Source organism: Saxophila tyrrhenica, assembly GCF_035928015.1.
Source record: "Saxophila tyrrhenica strain CCFEE 5935 chromosome Unknown scaffold_4, whole genome shotgun sequence".
In the NCBI taxonomy this organism is placed as follows: domain Eukaryota; kingdom Fungi; phylum Ascomycota; class Dothideomycetes; order Mycosphaerellales; family Extremaceae; genus Saxophila; species Saxophila tyrrhenica.
In genome coordinates this window covers 663,052-681,480 of record NW_027041736.1, presented here as the reverse complement: position 1 = coordinate 681,480, position 18,429 = coordinate 663,052, and the positions used below count along the sequence as shown (strand labels likewise).

Sequence of the window (18,429 nt, the reverse complement as noted above, 5' to 3'; positions counted from 1 at the left end):
AGTGTTTGAGCGCCAATAAGTCTGTCCCGTAGAACTTGACGTACCTGTCAGACGCACATGAAGATTGTTCCGATTGTTCTCAGAGAAGGTCACGCGGTTGCGCGACAAATCGCGACTTCCCCACACAATTTTGGGTTCGCGCTTGCCCAATCGGGAATTTGAATAACAGAAGGCGGAAACAACAGACGAACAACTCATCCCCCAACATCTACCCTCACAACACGATCGCAGAGGAAGATTGTCCCTTCAAACGCGGTCGCAATGTCGTCGGCATCACCGGAAAGACCCTCGCGGCGGGCGGCGGCACGTAAAAAGATCGTGGTCGAGGAGGATGGCAGTTCAGATGTTGAAAACAGTGTTGCCAGCCGGCAGCAGGAAGACGAAGAGGAAGAGTTCACGCCTGCGCCCGCTAGATCCACGCGATCACCCAGACGGAAGACAACGACTACCACCGAAGCGACAACACCGAGACGGAAGACAGCCGCGAAGAGACAGACCAGAGCCAGCGAGTCCGTCGAACCGACACAGATCTTCAGCCCGCCAGAAAGCGTAGCGGATGAGCCTCTGTCACCAACGAAGAAGTCGCCGCCAAAACGAAGAAGCGCGACGGCAGCGCGAGCAGCGCGGAAGAGCCGAGTCTCGGGCATCTCGATAGTATCGGATGCGCCTGACTTGTCGCAAGCATTGCCCACACCGCAGCCATCCGTATCTCCAGCCCCGCAGTCGCGGCAGGGCACGCCGCTTACCGACATCACGGAGTCGACGCTGAACGAGCAAACACCTAAAGCGGCCGAGCGACACTTGACCCCACCTGAAGATGCGACCGAGGTGACCGAGAACCTGCCGACGCCAAAGAAGGAAATCAAGATGGAGGTCAAGAAGGTCGATGCGCAGACAACAAAGCTGGATAGACCAATGGACATTATCGTCAAGACCAGAGCGTTGGGTATACCGCAGACGCAGGAGCCTGCTGAGGCAAAGCCACGCATGACCATTACCTACCTGATCTTGACCAACTTCAAGTCGTACGCTGGGCGGCAGGAAGTTGGGCCATTCCACTCTTCGTTCTCGTCAGTGGTCGGACCGAACGGATCTGGAAAGTCTAACGTTATTGACTCGCTCTTATTCGTCTTTGGCTTCAGAGCGAGCAAGATGCGGCAAGGCAAGATCTCAGCGCTCATCCACAACAGTGCGCAGTTCCCAGACCTGGACTACTGCGAGGTGGAAGTCCACTTTCAGGAGGTCATGGATCAGCCAGGCGGCGGTTCGACTGTTGTTCCGGATTCACAACTCGTGGTCGCGCGAAGGGCTTTCAAGAACAACAGCAGCAAGTATTACATCAACAACAAGACATCCGACTTCACAACGGTGACAACGATGCTGAAGGGCCGGGGTATCGATCTCGACCACAAGCGCTTTCTGATCTTGCAGGGAGAAGTGGAGTCGATTGCTCAGATGAAGCCAAAGGCCGCGGGTGAGCACGATGATGGCTTGCTTGAGTATCTGGAAGACATTATCGGCACTTCGAAGTACAAGAGTCCGATCGATGAAGCAGCAGCCGAGACGGAGACACTCAACGAAGTATGCTTGGAGAAGAGCAACCGCGTGCAGCACGTTGAGAAGGAGAAGAATGGCCTTGAAGACAAGAAGGACAAGGCCCTTGCGTACATCCGGGACGAGAATGATCTGGCTTCAAAGCAGTCTGCGCTGTATCAAATCTACGTTGCGGAATGTGGAGACAACGTACAGGTCACCGACGAAGCCATAGGCCAAATTCAGGAACAGCTGAACGAAGAGCTGCAGAAGCACCAGGGGAGCGAGGGCGACATCGAGCGGATGAAGAAAGAATATAGCAAGGGCGCGAAGGAATGCGAGAAGCGTGAGAAGGCCACCCAAGAGATCTTGAAGGAGATTGCGAAACTCGATAAGGAGACTGTGAAGGTTGACGAGAAGAAGAAGCATCTCGCAACCAAGATCAAGAAGCTGGAGAAGACGTTGGAGACTTCGAACTTCGGCATTTCTGAATCGGAGACATTGGCAAAGAATGCGACGCAGGACGTCGAACGTATTACCAGCGAGATCGAAGAGCTCGAGCAGGAGATGCAGGCTGAGGACCAAGAGCTCGCAAAGATACGTGACACCCTGAAGGGCAAGACGCAGGGTTTGAGCGACGAGATCGCCGCAAAGCAGAAGCAGCTGGAGCCCTGGAATGCCAAAGTCAACGAGAAGCAGTCCGCAATGGCTGTGGCGCAAAGCGAGCTTGACATTCTCCGAGAGCGTGAGACTGCTGGTGCCACGGCCGTTGCTGAGGTCGAGGCGAAGATTGCCAGCTATCAGGAGCAGCGAGAATCGAAGGCCGTTCAACTCGATCAGTGCAAGAAAGAGCGCAAGTCGACCGAGAAACAGGTCCAGCATGTCCAGAAGCAGGTCGACGAGCTTGCTACGAAGGAGCCGGCTATGAATTCCAAACTCTCCGGCTCCAGGCAGAAAGCAGACGAGGCTCGAGCAAGTTTGGCTGCGACTCAGAGCCAAGGCAATGTGCTTAGCAGTCTCACTCGCTTGAAGGAGTCTGGGCGAATTGATGGCTTCCACGGCCGATTAGGCAATCTTGGTGCGATCGATCAGAAGTACGATGTGGCGATCTCGACTGCGTGTCCAGCGCTGGACAATCTTGTGGTCGACACAACTGAGGTCGGACAGCAATGTGTGGAATATCTGCGGAAGAACAACCTTGGACGAGCGCAATTCATCCTGCTCAACCAGCTCGCCCAACGGGACCTCTCACCGATTGAGACACCCGAAAATGTCCCTCGATTGTTCGACCTGGTCAAGAGCAAGCATGAGCGCTTCAGGCCTGCGTTTTACTCTCTGCTGCAAAACACTCTTGTGGCCAAGGACCTTGACCAGGCCAACCGCATCGCATACGGGGCCAAGCGATGGCGAGTCGTTACACTGGACGGCCAGCTCATCGACAAGTCCGGTACCATGAGTGGTGGTGGCACGAAGGTTGCCAAAGGTGGCATGTCCTCGAAGCTTGCTGCGGATACCAGCAAGGAACAAGTGGCCAAGCTTGAAATCGATAGAGATGCACTCGAACAGGAATACTCACAGCTACAGGAGAGCCTGCGGGATCTGGAAACGCAATTGAAAGAGCTTCAGGACCAACTACCGAAGCTCGAGACCCAGGCACAGAAACTTGCACTGGAACTCGACAGCATTGAGCGGAACATCGCTGATGCTCAGAAGCGGATTCAGGAGCTGTCCGAAGAAGCCCAGCCCTCAAAGTCGGACAAGCACAAGGTTGGCGATCTCGAGAAGAGCATCGCTAAGATGCAGAAGGAGATCGAGAAGTTTCAGTCAGAATCTGCCGGCATTGAGGATGATATCAAGGAGCTGCAGGACAAGATCATGGAGATCGGTGGTGTGAAGCTGCGCGGCCAAAAGGCGAAGGTCGACGGGCTCAGGGACCAGATCAACCTGCTGAACGAGTCCTTGAGCACCGCTGAGGTCGCCAAGACCAAGGCAGAGAAGCAGGGCAAGAAGCACGAGAAAGCAAGCACCGACGCCTCCGCCGAGCTTGAGAAGGTCCGGGCAGATCTCGACAAAGTGGACGAGGATGCCAACAACCAGAACACAGACAACTCTGGCTTCCGTAAGCAAGCGGAGGAAGCGCGGCGAGACCTGGAGTACAAGAAGGAGGAGCTTCAAGAACTAAAGGCGCAACTTGACGCTCAGGAAGCCGAACTCAACGAGACCCGAGCAGTCGAGGTCACCATCCGGAACAAGCTCGAAGACAACCAGAAGATCCTCCTCGACAACCAAAAGCGGCTCAAGTACTGGGAAGAGAAGCTCAGCAAGCTTGCCCTCCAAAACGTCACGGAGGAAGGCGAGGAGAAAGAACCCGAACCCATGCCTGAGCTCAGCAGAGACGAGCTCGCGGATCTCGACAAAGAAGATCTCAAAGCCGCCATCGCCACCCTCGAAGAACGCACCTCCACGCACGTCGAGCTCGCCGTCCTCGCCGAGTACCGACGCCGGGCCAACGAACACGCCACCCGTCTCGAAGACCTCACCACCGCCCTCACAGCTCGCGACAGCGCCAAAAAGCGCACCGATGACCTGCGCCGCCTCCGTCTCGAAGGTTTCATGGAAGGTTTCTCAGCCATCTCCATGCGACTGAAGGAGATGTACCAAATGATCACCATGGGCGGGAACGCAGAACTGGAGCTCGTGGACTCGCTGGATCCTTTCTCGGAGGGGATTCTGTTCAGCGTGATGCCACCGAAGAAGAGCTGGAAGAACATCTCGAACTTGTCGGGTGGGGAGAAGACGCTGTCGAGTTTGGCGTTGGTGTTTGCGCTGCATCATTATCGGCCGACGCCGTTGTATGTGATGGATGAGATTGATGCTGCATTGGATTTCCGGAATGTGAGTATTCGTGCTTCCGGATCTGGGCGTTCGGAGGTGTTCTAATGAATTATGGCAGGTATCCATCGTCGCGGCGTACATCAAGGAGCGCACAAAGAATGCGCAGTTCATTGTCATCTCGCTGCGGAACAACATGTTTGAGCTTGCGTCGAGGTTGGTGGGCGTTTATAAGGTGAATCATATGGTATGCTTCTCCTGGATCTTTCGTCTAGGAACCTGCTTGCTGACATTGTCAATTAGACGAAGAGCGTGACAGTCGAGAATCGCGATTATATCACCGCTCGGGCGTGATCTGGTTGAGGGTTTTGATGGTGAAACGTGGCGCACGGCGTTTGGGTGTTATGCCGCTTTATGCTGACGTCCTGGAGCGGCAGGATGATTGTGGGGTTGGACAGGGATGGGATAGAAGTGGCTTTATGCTTCTGAATCAGCTAGCCCACCAGGATATGTACATTTTTATGTCGACCTATGTCACGTCTTTCCGTGTGCGATCCTCTGCCCGCGCACTTAGTCTCTCTGACATGCTGTTCCCGGCCAGGCCGCCGGCAATCGTGCCTTCGTGTAAGCTGACGTGTCCACCCCAGGGCTTAACCTGAGTATGTAGAGAGATGAATCTCGACTACCTCTAGGTATCCCGCGCACTGCTCTTTACCAGCTGGCGCTTGCCGCGCTATGATAGTGAGCCAGGCTCTGGTTGGTGCGGGCCGGATAGCGGCCTCTTTGGCTACCTCGCGCATCTCCCACTGGATATCTCCTCTGCGTCGTAACCTCCGGGGGGGGCGTGTTCGGCGTCTCGAACAGAGCTGTGTTCTGCTCACTTCTCCGCTCCCTTGCCTTTCCCACTTCGCTTCTTTGGCTCAGTAGTACCGGCAGCTTTGCCCTTCTTGGCCGAGTCCTGCGTGAAGTCCGAGATCAAGTCCAAGAGATTCGCGTCATCGTCATCTTCTGCCGCTCGAGTCTGGATCGCGCAATTTCATCAGCGAGATTCTATACATATCGTTAAAGGATACAACCTACCTCCGCAGCGCCTTCCTCGCCTTCTCCCATCAGAGCTTCCACATCAAATCCCCTGCCAAACCTCTTCCTGAATCTCTTCAGACGACCCGCTTCATCCTCCTCGACGTTCAACAGCTTTTGACTGCTCGGGTTCCACATTGCATGATTCTTGGTGTCCTTCGTGCTGCGGTATACAGGTTGTGGAGATGTCGTTCGGTGCAGGAAGGTGCTGCCGTCGCTGAGCGTGATGAGCTGGGTAAAGGTGTATGGGCGTTTGGGACGGCGAAGAAGCGAGGCGTGACGGAGTTGTTGAGTATGTAATTGGCTTTTCGCCAGTTGGGGTCTGGCTGAAGAGAACATCTTGGGCGGTGTATGGCGTTTTGGTGGAAGCGAGATGTATTGATGAGACGGAAGAAGTGAGGTCTCTGCGGATGCTTCCCCTTTGGGATAGAACTACTGCCAAGATATGATATGCGGACGGTCTGGTGGACCACAGTTCAATGCTACGCGCTCGCAACAAGCTCGTCGAGGCAGTCGGCAGCATGCCGTTGCGACCGATGTACGGCGAGGCACCGCCTGTCGTGTCCCGACGGTTCTACAGCAACTTCTTCCAGTGGACCCTGCTGCTATCGCCAACCAAGCCATGTCTCGCTCGCGCGGGTCAACGCTTCTACACTGCTTCAGCTCGACGACTTGCCGACGATAGACAGGAGCGAGCTTCAGAACCCCTTTTCCGGCGGACAACTGGTCATACCACGCGGACAATACGACCACTGCGGCGCGAAAGAGCGGGCGGGCAATCGGGCAGTCCATCCATGCGATCACTGCGGCCTAGCCAGACCGAACATGCCAACAACGACCCGTGGGAAAATGGTGAGACGCAGTCGTCGATCGAGAAACCGTTCGATACGTTTGAGCCCTGGGAAGAGGTCGTGAGGTACAACTCCACTGCGGGTGTGATGCTGGAGGTCGCTGTGCCTCCTGAATCCATAGAATTGCTGCAGAGGGAACATGGGAGCATGGGGGTCATCAGACGAGAATTTGGTGCTACGTTGGAGCTCGGACAGACATTCAGCAAGGCGAGTGCGGACGGCAACTTGATCCGAGTGCGGTCTCTGTTGATCTCGGGTACCCACCAGGAAACACGAGCTATCCTCAGGTTGTTGAGAGGCCTGCAACCGTCAAAGAGAGTCCCAGAGCATGTCCCTGCAGCCACGGCACAGTATTCTCAGAGCTCTGATGTCAAGATCGCTCGCGCGCCCACTAGGGCCATCTCGCAGTATCAGGAGCCGACTTTCCTGCGGGAGCGGGACCGGGAGCCGAAGACCCAAGACAATCGGCCTTCAACGTTGCTGGACGAGTGGGAGTGTGTAGTCCGTCGCAGGGGAACGCCTGACCAAGGCTGGCTTCTTCAACTACTTGCGCCCGCCAAGGAATGGCTTGATGTCTGTGCTCGCATTGACTTCAAAGGTGCATGCGGTGACTTGCGGGCTCATAGCGGTCTCATCGTTGCCGACGACTCTGAGGCGGGCCCTGACATCCGTGATCGTCCCACCGTAATGGTGACTATCGAGGGCACTCGGAATTCGGTCCAATTTCTTCTCACATTAATCAGAGAAGGGCGCTTTTTCTCCAAGATAGAGACAAATGCGAGTAAAAACGATGCGACTTTCCGACTTGGAAGCCCGCTCATTCCCCACCACGAACATGGAGTGCAGGACATGCGTAAATGGGAGTGCGTGCTACGTGAACGCACTGCAGATGGGCATGGAACGGTTCAACTTGCAGCACCAGTACAAACGTGGCGTGCCATGCTGGCACATTCGACCGCTATCGCAACAAAGGTACAACACCTGGACATCAAGCTTCACGTCGAGCCCGTTACTGAGAATGGTGAAATGGTGTCGGTCCTACTCACAGGCGCTTTACGCTCCATCAGAGTTGTGTTGAGTTCCATCAAGAGTAAACGTAATGACCCGGACCACCCCTGGCACGCAAATGCATCATCGAAGACAACGTCTCTGCAAGGAGAGAGACAAGACGATCCCCAGACATCCGTCCAACTGCAGCAAACAAGCACGAAACGCGAAGAATCTACCGAGGAAGCTGCGCAACTTGTTGAAGACACGAAGACGGCCCTTCGCCACCTCACCCACCCGGTGGTGTTGATTACCTCCAGAGCCAAAAGAGGTGAGCGAGGGCGCCACATAGTAGAGGACTATCGAGGGATGACCGTCTCATCGTTCAACTGTGTCGCCCTCGGCCGGGAGCCTATTGTGTCTTTCAATATCAAGACCCCTAGTCGCACATGGGATGCCATTGAGAAGTCACGTCGGTTTTGCGTCCACTTTCTTACCGCTACGCCACCTGGTGCTGCCATTGCCCACGCCTTCACGCAGCCGTACGACTCCCCAGAGACCCCATTTCAACGCCTGACAACGAGGGGAGCTTACATGATAAAAGCACAAGATAGCTTCAAACCACCCATGATCCTCTCTGCAGGCGTCTCGTTTTGGCTCATGGCGGACTTAGTGCCACGAAAATGCGTCAGTGTGGGAGACCACAAAATTGTCGTGGGAAGTGTCAGCTGGGTCAAGCGGTTGGACCCAAAGCACCGCAAAGCAGACGAGACTACTGAAGGCTTAGCATACGCAATGAGGGGTTACCGAGGGATCGGGGTGGAAATCGAGCCGGCAGAGTCGATCAGCACGGTGATGGAAGCTTCTGACGACGCCGACGCGGCTCTAGACCATCCTGAGGAAGGACATGAATCAGATGGCATCAATGATGGCTCATTCGATGCAATACCACAGGCCAGGGAGGACGACGTCTTTCTTGCCAATGAGGCCTCCGAAGAGAGAGAGGCCTCAGATGTTGGCAACACATTCGATGAGCAAGCCCTCCCCCAGCAACGCGTACGGGCGGGCGACGCAGATACCAGTGTGGACGTGACATCCCCCGAAACGACTTCGGCCGATGACACATCTACTGAAGAGGCTGAGGCTGAGGCTGAAGCCGAGGTTTTGGAGACTCGCAACGCTGCAGAGCCCAAGGACAATTCTGAGTTTGAGACTGAGGCTTTCTTTGAAGAGATGTCTCGTGCTCCTGATGGAGTGGAGGAGACTTCAGAGTCCAACTCGTCGGGTTCGACCGCTCTTCCACAGCGACAAGCCGAAGAGCAAGGAGTGAAAGCCCAGCATCCTGAACCCAAGGCACGAGAGCCAGCAATTGATAGCGGCAAGCCGGGTAATGCAGATGGTGCCGCTGCGGAGCAGCACAGACTTCCGGAACACCCTCACTACAACGCAGAGCCCTCAATGTCTCCAGTCAAAGGAGCTTGGCGTGGACCGTCGCAAGCTTGGGGTCTGGGCTCCAGGTCTTCCTTCTCGACCTCAGCAGCTCAACGAACACGCTCTTACAGCTCCATGGCCCAAAATGCGGAGCATCGAGCTGACCTGCAATCCCAAGTGGCCCATCCCAGCCTGCTTTCTACCACCGTGGCCGACTTCCTAGGTGAGACATCTCACCCTCTCCATCAAAAGCCACGGATGCGGAGCATGATGCGCGAGCAAAGAGAAGCGGACAAGGCTTCGCGGCGGCTCGAGCGAGCGCTTGCAGACGGCACCCTTACTCCAGAGGAGAGCACGCGACTGGAGACAGTGGTTGTAAAGAGCGAGCGGCGCATTGCTCGGAAGCTCGCAAAGAGCTCTGCTGTGGATCTGCGTGCTATGCTTGACACTGGTCGCATTGTTGACAACTTCCGAGCGCAATGGTTGGAGAGTAGTATCGAAAAGGGTCTCGCGGTGCTGTTGCAGGAAGCGAAGCGACTACGGGAAGCACTGGATAACAAGTGGATCACTGCTGAGGCGTTCGAAGCGGTAAAGAAGAGGTTGGAGGAGGAGCATATGCTCTTGAATACTGAGGTGATGAGGTTGAGGCAGATGGTCGACGAGGAGTCGGAGGATGGCGGTGGGATGAGCAGGGACGAAGGGCGGGGCTGATGGCTTTCTACACGGTGATGCACACCACTAAGCATGGCCGGCTGGCTCGCAAGCCAGGCCCGAGCCCCCAAGTCTTCGACCGACTTCCTCTAACCACAAACAAATTGTGGTTTGTGGAATGCGGCATTGTCTTCGGCGCAGCCCGACCAGAAACCTAATGGGCAGGGTACATATATGCCGCCTCCACCCACCGCTCTTTGGGTTGACATCGTGCAACCACTCGCTTGACCGGATGGCGAGTATCCATGCTGCTAAAACGAAGACGTGAGGCAAACAGCGAAGCCCAGGTCACCTCCAACCTCGCTCATCTGACGACAAGGGGTTATGGCTGCAAAATCCGTTGTGGCAAGTTAGGCTTGCGTTTTCTTGAGGTGTATAGTGTGAATAGCCCGCAGAAGATATGAACAGTCTTGTCATTCACGGCAATACGCTAGAAGTCTATTTTCTCCAAGAACTTCTTACACAAAGCCGCAATCTCCCACCTCACCGTCTCAAGAGCAAAATGTCCGGCGTCCAGCAAGTGAACCTCCGCATTCTTAGCGTGCTGCTTGTAAACCTCAGCGCCCGGCGCAATGAACGCTGGATCACCTTTGCCCCAGACAGCAAGCACAGCCACTTGGCTCTCCTCGAGATACTTGTGCCATTTCGGATAGGCCGCCTTGTTGTTGCGGTAGTCGTAGAAGAGGTCCAGCTGATGCTCCTGATTCTCCTTTCCGGCAACGTTCTGGAGATAATCCCTGATGGGTTGCTCCGGGTCGACCAAGTGCTTGTCCGCGTCTGGAACTCCCATGTAGTACTGGTACGTGGTAGTGGCCTGCGTAAGGACGCTGTCACGGACGATATCGCGGGCCTCCTGGCTGTTTTCCGTATCCCAGAGGTTGAAGATTGGTGCCCAAAAGTCCTGGCCGAAGCCTTCGTCGTATGCGTTGCCGTTCTGTGTGATGATTGCTTTGACAGCAGACGGCTTCTCCAGAGCAAGACGAAAGCCAATGGGAGAACCGTAGTCGAATATATAGCTCGCATAGCTGGTGACTCCCATCTTCTCCAGCCAGGCCGAGATGACAGTCGCCAGATTATCGAAGCTATATACGAAATCGCCCTGCACTTTCGTCAGGCCAAACCCTGGGAAGTCGGGGGCCAGGACGTGGTATTGATCTGCCATCAGAGGTATGAAGTCCCGGTAATGCGTCGAGGAGCTTGGAAAGCCCATTAGAAGAAGCAACACCGGTTTCGATTTGTCTCCAGCCTCGATATAGTGGACAGTTGCATCACCAAGTTTGGTACTGATCTCAACGTCGTGGTAGGTTGGAGCGAGGGCTTTGGTGGCCATGTTGGTTTATTAAAGGTCCTGGGGAAGCTGCTTATTGAGGCGTTTTAGGTCAGTATTGATCACTTCGTGCTATGTGCAGAAGACGAGAACCATATCGGTCTCATGCCCATTCTTATACTGGACCTTTCAAGCCATTCCGGCTGCTTGCCTACCTGCCACTGAGGCTGTTCGACGTCAGTCACATTACCAATGACAGCGAGCCGCTATATGCTGTTCGACCTTCAAGCTTTGCAATGGCCGACCTACCCAGGAAGCAAACCTGCCCTGATGAGGTAGGAGAGATTCCAGAGAATGGTAGGCAGGCAGGTCAACCACATGCAACTCGGCTTATTCACCTGCTGCTATGTAAGCACGCTTTACCGTTTTGGGTAAGACTTGACCGAGGACTCCAGCTCCTCAAGGTGACGATGCTGCGCTTGGACATCTCGCAATGGTCATTGAGCGTGCTTCAATGTTCCATGGAACTCATCTGGCGGGACATACTAATCACGCTGCTCTCAAGTCTTCCAGCAAAGTGACAGGTAGGACTGATGTCATGACGATGTCATATGCAGCTTCCATCTCGTCTTTTCTATTCAATTGCATACGAACAACTCCCTTTCACAGCTAAAGACACAGATTTCACTCACTATGTCCAGCGACAACCCCACCGTCGCCTCCGCAAATGAGTCCACAGGCGTCGAGCCTCTCAACACCTCGCCCACAGAACCCGTGCCGCTCAAGCAAGATGTCGACCCAGCGAACGACGTCCCCCCTACATTGACGGATCTCCCTGCTGGATGCGAACCAGTCGTCTTCCCACTCGATCTAGGAAGCCGGACGAAGAACAATCAGACTGTCTCCTCGTTACCCAGTGCGCGCGAATTCGAAGATCTGGTAAAAGCCAAGATACGGCCACCGGGACCTGCGAGGGCAGAGGAAGTGCCGATGGAGAGTGCGAAGAGCGAGTATAAGGAGGTTTTGGATAAAGTGGGTGTGGCGATCGGGACGGATGAGGTGAAGGTTTATAAGTTAGAGACTGGGATGGGGAAGGGGGAGGTGTATGTTGTTGGGTTGGATGTGGATGGAGAAAGAATCGTGGGTGTACGAATACCGTAGCGCTGGTTTTAGGATGGACGTCGACTTGATGTTGCCAAGTACCATGGCAGTGCAGATGGGTTTAGACTTTGCTGAGTTGGTTTGCCTGCTGGTCGAACGACGTCTCGATCCATGAGCACGACAGGAGTGTCAATCTTGCACGAGAAGGACACTGTTACCTTGACAGCGCTTGTGCTGGCCTCTGCGAGAGAAAAAGAGATGGACCATTGGTATTCGTAGCATCGTATACAGAGTGTATCCGATTCATCTTCGTACATGCGCGTTGGCTCTGCTGCCCGAGACCAATGGCAGTCTTGCAACCCTCTCAGTACGAAGTATAAGCCGGCGGCGTGTACATAACAGTCGTCGGCTTCTTTGGAGGCGGCGAATATACTGGCGGTGGGTTCGTCGGGTCACCTTCGCCCGCCTCGGCCCTTCTCGCCGCTTCTATGTCCGCCTGCTCGTTCTCGTGAAGGACTCTCATCCGGTTGTCCTCGTCTACGCGGTCCATGTCGGCGCGGATGCCCTTCTTGTACATGCGCGGGAACCACCACCAGATGAAGAGGAACATGCACACGCAAAGTCCGGCGAGGATGCCTACGGGCAGCTGTGCAGGGCATAGAATCAGTGGTGCGTTGATAAGGGCAAAAGTTGCACCCAGAGGACGTACAGCCCATGTTGTGCTGCCCATGACCACGTCTCTAGCAGAGTCTTCGAGTCGTCTGGTTAGATCTCCGCTGGTGAATGCGGAGGGCGGAGTGGAGTGTGGAGCAGGTGGAGGATGGCTTGAGGTTGCTCGTGCTTGGCGTGGTCAAGCTTTGCTCGGCGTGAGGCTGAAGGGACTGGAACGCAAGTTGTAACTCTTCCTTCTGGCACAAAGGTGTTGCGAAGACGCAATGCTCATGAAGTGCCAGGCGTCAGCATAAAGGATTCCGGCGACTGCGCAGTCCATTGCTCAGTGGCGTATCACGATGCCGCGTGTGCCGGTCTCGCTTCTAGGAAGTAACCTCACCTCCACATCCCGCATTCCCCAGGAATCCTTTGCGTTGCTCGTCTGGATGCAACCCGCCGGTAGCCTCAATGGCGAGCTAGATGGTTCGCAATAGACGTGGACGGCCAAAATGGCAGTAGAACGGCTCCGGGGTGTTGATCGATAACAAAAGCCAGAAGAACTCAGGATATGCTTGCAACAACATCGAGACAGGGCGTGGCAGAGCCGACAGCGAGGGGAGTGTCAGTAGCCAGGTCCATAAACGCGATTGGCCGTAGATTTGAGGTGGTAACGATGAACAAAAGACCCAGCAAGGCAGACTCGTTTCGTGTCTAGTACCTCCTGGCGGCTCGATGCTGGTGTACGGTCTCAGTCAAACACTGGACGATGGCTGGAAGCCTGTATACAAGGTCACGCAAGCTCAGATATCAAACAATGTCCGCTGCTGAGGGGGAACAACGAAAGCAGGATGCGCAAACACAAGCTTGGTACCACCCCTATTAGCCTGCGAAGAGGTAATGCCGTAGCGTATTTCGACCTCGCCCATACTTTTCGCAATCTCGCGGCCGGATGAATTCGAATTGCAGGTCGATAGCGCTGGAGCTTCGAAGGCCTGTAACGTATTAGCGGAGGCATGTAAAAGCTTCATGCGCCATCGTTACCTTCGCGAGTTCCAAAGGCGAGAACGACACGGGGCGACCTAGTCTCCAGAAACCCCAGTACGTTGGAAAGATGAGGGCTATGCATGCCATCTCAACCAGTGATGCTGCTATGAACCAGCTCAGGTCTGTTGAGTAGACGTTATGGTCTCCTTGGACAAACCCTGAAGTCGTCCGATTCGCCGTTGTACCAGCATCCATATGTGTCTGCAGGTACGTTGAATCGCGCTGTGCAGCTGCTGCTCCAAGGTAGACCATCGCGCGGTTCACAAACTGCAGCACATCGTCCTGAGGATTCGCATACGTAGCACACGTTGCGTGCGAGTACGATCCAGCGTACATTAGCTCTGCGCCAGCCCCTGCTGACATACTGGTGATACCAGAACCGAACTTATACTGGAGAGCATAACCCTCCCACTTCAACCGGATCAGGAAAGATATTGCGGCAAGTGTAGAAGGCTGGCCACCACTGTGTTGATTCGTTCTGCGGTTGACACGAGTATTGTTTGCCACAGTCAAGATTCGTGGAGAGCCATTGTCGAGTGTCAAGTTGTCGCCCCGGAGCGTTGCATCGTACTCGCCGATAGCGGCACGGAGTGTGCAAGCACTATATTTCATCTCGCCTGTGCACTCTGGGGCATCTGAGTATCCAGTGATGATGTTGATGGCCTCGTAGTCGTCATCCACGAGAAGACTGCCCGAAACCAGGAATGACACCGTGTTCAACGGTGGGCCTCGTAATGCCAAGCTTTCAATCTGCGCTTTACTGAGGCGCTGGGTGTAGTCGACCGGTACTACGTGGGAACTGCACGAAGTGATGGCCAGTGCCGGCGCTCGTAGCTTCAATTTGCATTCTCCCGAGCAGCCACGTACAATACCATGCATTGGTGCCCCAGTCAGAAAATGCTTGTTCGCTTCGAAGCTGATGGAATTGCGACCAGAAGAAGTGAAGATGGTATTTGGGGCGCTGCCGTAACCCGTTGGTATCGTAGCATTGAATGAAAAACTCCAGGTCTGGGCGACGCCTACGCTTTTCTGATCGTACCAGTACCCACTGAAGTCAGTCGGCACTTCTTCAGCCAAGAATACTTGCAGTGGGATCTCCTTATCGATCGGAACACTCACAACACCGCTCGCTCGCTGCAGTAATGGACCATCTATCACAACCAGGGTTGAAGCGATACAAGCGATGCCTAGCAAGCCCATATGGCGGCCTGACATGATGGCGCCCCGGAGAGTAGTTCCAGCATGCCAGTCATAGTGTAGTCGTTTGATTGTCGATCCGCGCAATGCTCGTCGGTACCAAGCGATGACCACTCCATTGATACAAGCATATCGCATGGCCAGATCTGTAAAAATTGGTCAGCTGACTGCGAGCTGTAGTTACGCACTAGGTAGAGCAACGAACTGGCCAGTGCCGTGCAAACAGCGAGGTACGTCGATGGTGGAGTCTTCCAGTCGGCGACAGCCTGTCCTCTCGAACCCAACAGAATTGCAAGCGCTGCAACAATGCTGGTCATCGCCAGGACAAGGCTAAGAATGCCCGACAAAGGGCCAAAGCGAACTATTGTGGTTCGCCACTGCCGAGCAGTTGGTCGTCCTGAACTGTTCTCTATAGCATTACTAGTCCTGTGAGTATCTCTACTCGTGATCGAGTATGCCCTATGAAAGGGAGAGGCCTTGTCATATGGTTTCCCATCGGTCTGGATGTGCGGCAGCGGAGCACCGCAATGTTGATCTTCCCTGTGCTCGGCGTGCCAGATTGTTTCAGTAGGAGACAACTCCATTTGGGGGGCGTCAACCTGGTGAGACATTGTTTTCCAGTAGACACAATTCCGTGCCAGCGAAACAGACAAAGCTGAAGACGAGTCCCGCAGTAGACTTGGACGGGCAGGCTAGGCCATGATCTTATGAATTCGGATCCTGGGCGGATCCTGAGAAGACGGAACCACCGAAACTCATGCCGTCTCTTTGTCATACATACGGCCTGTATCTTGAGTGTGATGAAAGGCACTCCAGCCTTATCAGTTGTACTAAGACGAAAGAACACCCCAATGGTCCAGCAGATGCACGGGGTGCAGCGAGGCGTCGGCTTGGCCGAGCATCGGACGACCTCGTGCAGCGGCAAGCTGCAGGTTGGTCTTGATGACTGCCATGAATGAGATGAAGGTGGTAGACGAGGTTCGTCGGCCATGCGTAGCCATGCGGAGTAATCACTTTTGCTACGTAATCAGCCAAGCAACAAGCGAAGTGTGGCTTGAAGTCTGGAGGCGAGGTAGAGTGTAGGTAGACTGGTACATTGACTTGGTGGGGCTACGATAACAGTGTTGAGCGAGGTAGTGTGTAAACAAAGATTGGTGATGCACGATCTTCGAATGTCCATGCTTTTCTGATCTACACCCAAGATCATACATATGTGCAAGAGACTGCCAGCCTTCCCAGCAGCCTTCCGGGAGAGAGATCACACCATTCAAGCAGGACCGTTCTTGCCACCCCGCAAGATGCCGCGAAGGAAGCCGTAGTACGCTGGCTTCTTCTTGAAGTCCTCATCCCAAAGGTTTGCAGCACCCTCACCAGGAAAGACACCTGGGATCCAAGAGTACTTGTCGGAGATTCCCTTTCAGCAAAGTCAGCACGATCTCATGCCCATAATGTGTCAAGGCGACTTACCCAGATGGTCATGCCAACACACCGCTCAACAGCCAAGCAAGACGCAGCGATGCGCTGGTATGCCTTGGACTGCATGTTAAGCTTCTTCCTGGTCGCCGGCGTGTTCATGCGCACGTCAATCTCAGTGTACACGACGTCGACATCCTGGCTGGTCATCTTGCGGAGCGCAGTAGCGAGAGTGTTCTGGCTCGGGGTTACGCCGCCACCGGACGAAGTGGTCGGCTCAGAGGTCAAGTGGGCCTGGAAGCCAACACCATTGATCTTAACACCCTGGCTCTGGATGAGCTTAACGATGCGCTGAGCAGCGTCGGTCTTCGCGCCGTTGTATTCGAGGTTGTAGTCGTTGTAGTATAGCTGAGCCTTCGGGTCGACCTGGGAGGCGAACTTGAAAGCCAGGGGCAGGAAAGCCTCGCCGATGGTGTTGTACCAGACAGACTTGCGGTACGAGCCATCCTCCTCGAGAGCTGATCATAGATTTTAGTACGCACATTCGGACAGCAGTGAAGCATTAGGCTATGTTTTACCTTCGTTGACAACGTCCCATCTCGTGCAACGGCCCTTGTATCGGCCCGCAAGAGCCTTGATGTGGTCGTGCATGATCTCGATCAACGTCTCGTTGTCGAAGTTGCCAGCAGTCACCCAGTTCGGCAGCTGAGAGTGCCAGACCAAGTTGTGGCAGTGGATCTGGATGCCATGCTCGGTAGCAAAGTCCACATAGCGATCGGAATCGTCGAAGGTGAAGACACCACGCTGTGGCTCAGTAGCATCCCTACGGATGCAGTCAGCCTCGTGTCTGTAGCGTAGATCTAAAGTCACCCACCATTTCTGGGCGTTCTCCGGCGTGATGGAGTTGAAGTCGGCCTTGTTCTCGACAATGGCCAGCTCCTGGGCGTCGCCACGGAGAGTCAACGCAGTGCCGATGAAGCTCCTTCCACGCTGGCGCATAGCCTTGCTGAGGCCAACTGTCGCCCGCTTGTCAGTCGGCGAGGCCAAAGCGCTGCCGGCAAGGGCCAGGGCCGCTGTGAAGGAGTTTGTGAAATGCATCTTCGTTGGTGTTGTCTGAGGATGATGGTTCTCCCATGGTGAGGCTCTGTCGTCGTCTTTATAAATTTTCCAGACGGCTACGCGGTGTTTCCAAGATCCAGCGGTTTAGCCGTGATTGAGGGATGCCGAGTTGTCTCATCGATGTTCTCGCCTCCGCCAAGGAGACGCTATATCGATAGATCGGGGTAGTCGGTGCTTGAACGCTCGACTTTGTGGAGGAAAGCCCAAATAACCGGCTTGGAAATGCTGGGCACCTTTATATCAAAGTCACTTCACTTCCACATCTAGGAGCGGGTAAATCGTCGTCGCCTTACTTGTGCTACTTCCAGGCCCTGTGGCGTTGTCGGGTGAAGTCTCTCGGTTCGTGATAACTTGTATATCAGGCTGGAAGTCATTCTTTCGCCATAGTTGTCCCCAGCTGCCGGGACTAAAACGTGGGTCAATATGGAGATCTGGAGTACTTTCCCCAGGTGGGTCAATATTGTTTGTTTGCCGAGTGGAACTCCTCCTGGGCTAGATCGCCCTCGCCTTTGATGACCGCGCACGCTGTTCTTGTGCGGCTGGTAAAATGCAACTTGTGCAAGGTGACTCTCCGTTCGTGCGGAACATGGGACTGCCGACAGGACTCAAAGGACCGATCCATAAGGTATTGGACATGCTTGCGGATGCGTCCACTCCCTTGCAGATCGACCACGTGGAGCGAAAGTGATCGGTGCCGGGATAGATAGTGCCACCGCTTCGCTCATTAATTGCGTCACGACGGATAAGGAAGGCCAGAACTTCGAAGGATACTTCGATCAGGAGCGGATCGCACATGCCAATCAACATGAGAGCCACATTTCCAGCTCCATGGAATATGGCTAGCCTGTGAGGCGTAGTTGCTGTTGATGTACAGGCGTCACTGATCAGCGTTTCTAGCCCTGCTCCAAGCCATACAATGCTTTTACTCGATGTGAACTTTACGATTAAAGAATATTAGGTCACTTAACTCTGTTGAATGACAGGGAGTGCCTTGAGAAGTGCTCCTGTGTACGTCTTGTTGCGCAAGTGGGATGGCATGAGAAAGTAACTCTGACTGGTTCCAAGGGTACGGCGCATGGGGGGTAAATACTACTGTGTACATGCGGAATGGAAGGCAATACCTTGGTCCAACCATGCTGTATGTGTGATATACAGCAGTTTTCGCGGGACGTACTGCAGAGATAGTGGACGAGGGCCGCCTTACCTCCTATT

The 18,429-nt window shown here is 54.5% G+C and overlaps 8 protein-coding genes across 8 annotated transcripts; 3 read left to right on the top strand and 5 right to left on the bottom strand.

Annotated features, from left to right (window-relative positions):
• Nucleotides 1-261: 261 nt before the first annotated feature.
• On the top strand, nt 262-4,719 carry SMC4 (Structural maintenance of chromosomes protein 4; the record flags this gene model as incomplete). Its single annotated transcript, XM_064800180.1, has 3 exons — nt 262-4,428; nt 4,487-4,612; nt 4,669-4,719. The coding sequence occupies 3 exons, from the start codon at nt 262-264 to the stop codon at nt 4,717-4,719; spliced, it is 4,344 nt and encodes a 1,447-aa protein (XP_064661519.1).
• Nucleotides 4,720-5,242: 523 nt separating this feature from the next.
• On the bottom strand, nt 5,243-5,784 carry LTR77_002920 (uncharacterized protein; the record flags this gene model as incomplete). Its single annotated transcript, XM_064800179.1, has 2 exons — nt 5,243-5,386; nt 5,446-5,784. The coding sequence occupies 2 exons, from the start codon at nt 5,782-5,784 to the stop codon at nt 5,243-5,245; spliced, it is 483 nt and encodes a 160-aa protein (XP_064661518.1).
• A 182-nt stretch (nt 5,785-5,966) lies between these two features.
• Nucleotides 5,967-9,425, top strand: LTR77_002919 (uncharacterized protein; the record flags this gene model as incomplete). Its single annotated transcript, XM_064800178.1, is given in 2 exon segments — nt 5,967-6,790; nt 6,809-9,425. The coding sequence occupies 2 exon segments, from the start codon at nt 5,967-5,969 to the stop codon at nt 9,423-9,425; spliced, it is 3,441 nt and encodes a 1,146-aa protein (XP_064661517.1).
• Nucleotides 9,426-9,855: 430 nt separating this feature from the next.
• Nucleotides 9,856-10,755, bottom strand: LTR77_002918 (uncharacterized protein; the record flags this gene model as incomplete). The annotated part of the gene is made up of 1 exon (XM_064800177.1): nt 9,856-10,755. One exon carries the CDS (start codon nt 10,753-10,755, stop codon nt 9,856-9,858), a length of 900 nt encoding a protein of 299 aa, XP_064661516.1.
• Nucleotides 10,756-11,385: 630 nt separating this feature from the next.
• Nucleotides 11,386-11,853, top strand: LTR77_002917 (uncharacterized protein; the record flags this gene model as incomplete). Its single annotated transcript, XM_064800176.1, has 1 exon — nt 11,386-11,853. One exon carries the CDS (start codon nt 11,386-11,388, stop codon nt 11,851-11,853), a length of 468 nt encoding a protein of 155 aa, XP_064661515.1.
• A 304-nt stretch (nt 11,854-12,157) lies between these two features.
• On the bottom strand, nt 12,158-12,509 carry LTR77_002916 (uncharacterized protein; the record flags this gene model as incomplete). Its single annotated transcript, XM_064800175.1, has 2 exons — nt 12,158-12,429; nt 12,503-12,509. The coding sequence occupies 2 exons, from the start codon at nt 12,507-12,509 to the stop codon at nt 12,158-12,160; spliced, it is 279 nt and encodes a 92-aa protein (XP_064661514.1).
• Nucleotides 12,510-13,244: 735 nt separating this feature from the next.
• On the bottom strand, nt 13,245-15,002 carry LTR77_002915 (uncharacterized protein; the record flags this gene model as incomplete). The annotated part of the gene is made up of 3 exons (XM_064800174.1): nt 13,245-13,436; nt 13,486-14,831; nt 14,891-15,002. 3 exons carry the CDS (start codon nt 15,000-15,002, stop codon nt 13,245-13,247), a joined length of 1,650 nt encoding a protein of 549 aa, XP_064661513.1.
• Nucleotides 15,003-15,952: 950 nt separating this feature from the next.
• On the bottom strand, nt 15,953-17,196 carry LTR77_002914 (uncharacterized protein; the record flags this gene model as incomplete). Its single annotated transcript, XM_064800173.1, has 4 exons — nt 15,953-16,099; nt 16,153-16,616; nt 16,677-16,921; nt 16,973-17,196. 4 exons carry the CDS (start codon nt 17,194-17,196, stop codon nt 15,953-15,955), a joined length of 1,080 nt encoding a protein of 359 aa, XP_064661512.1.
• Between the last annotated feature and the right edge of the window lie 1,233 nt (nt 17,197-18,429).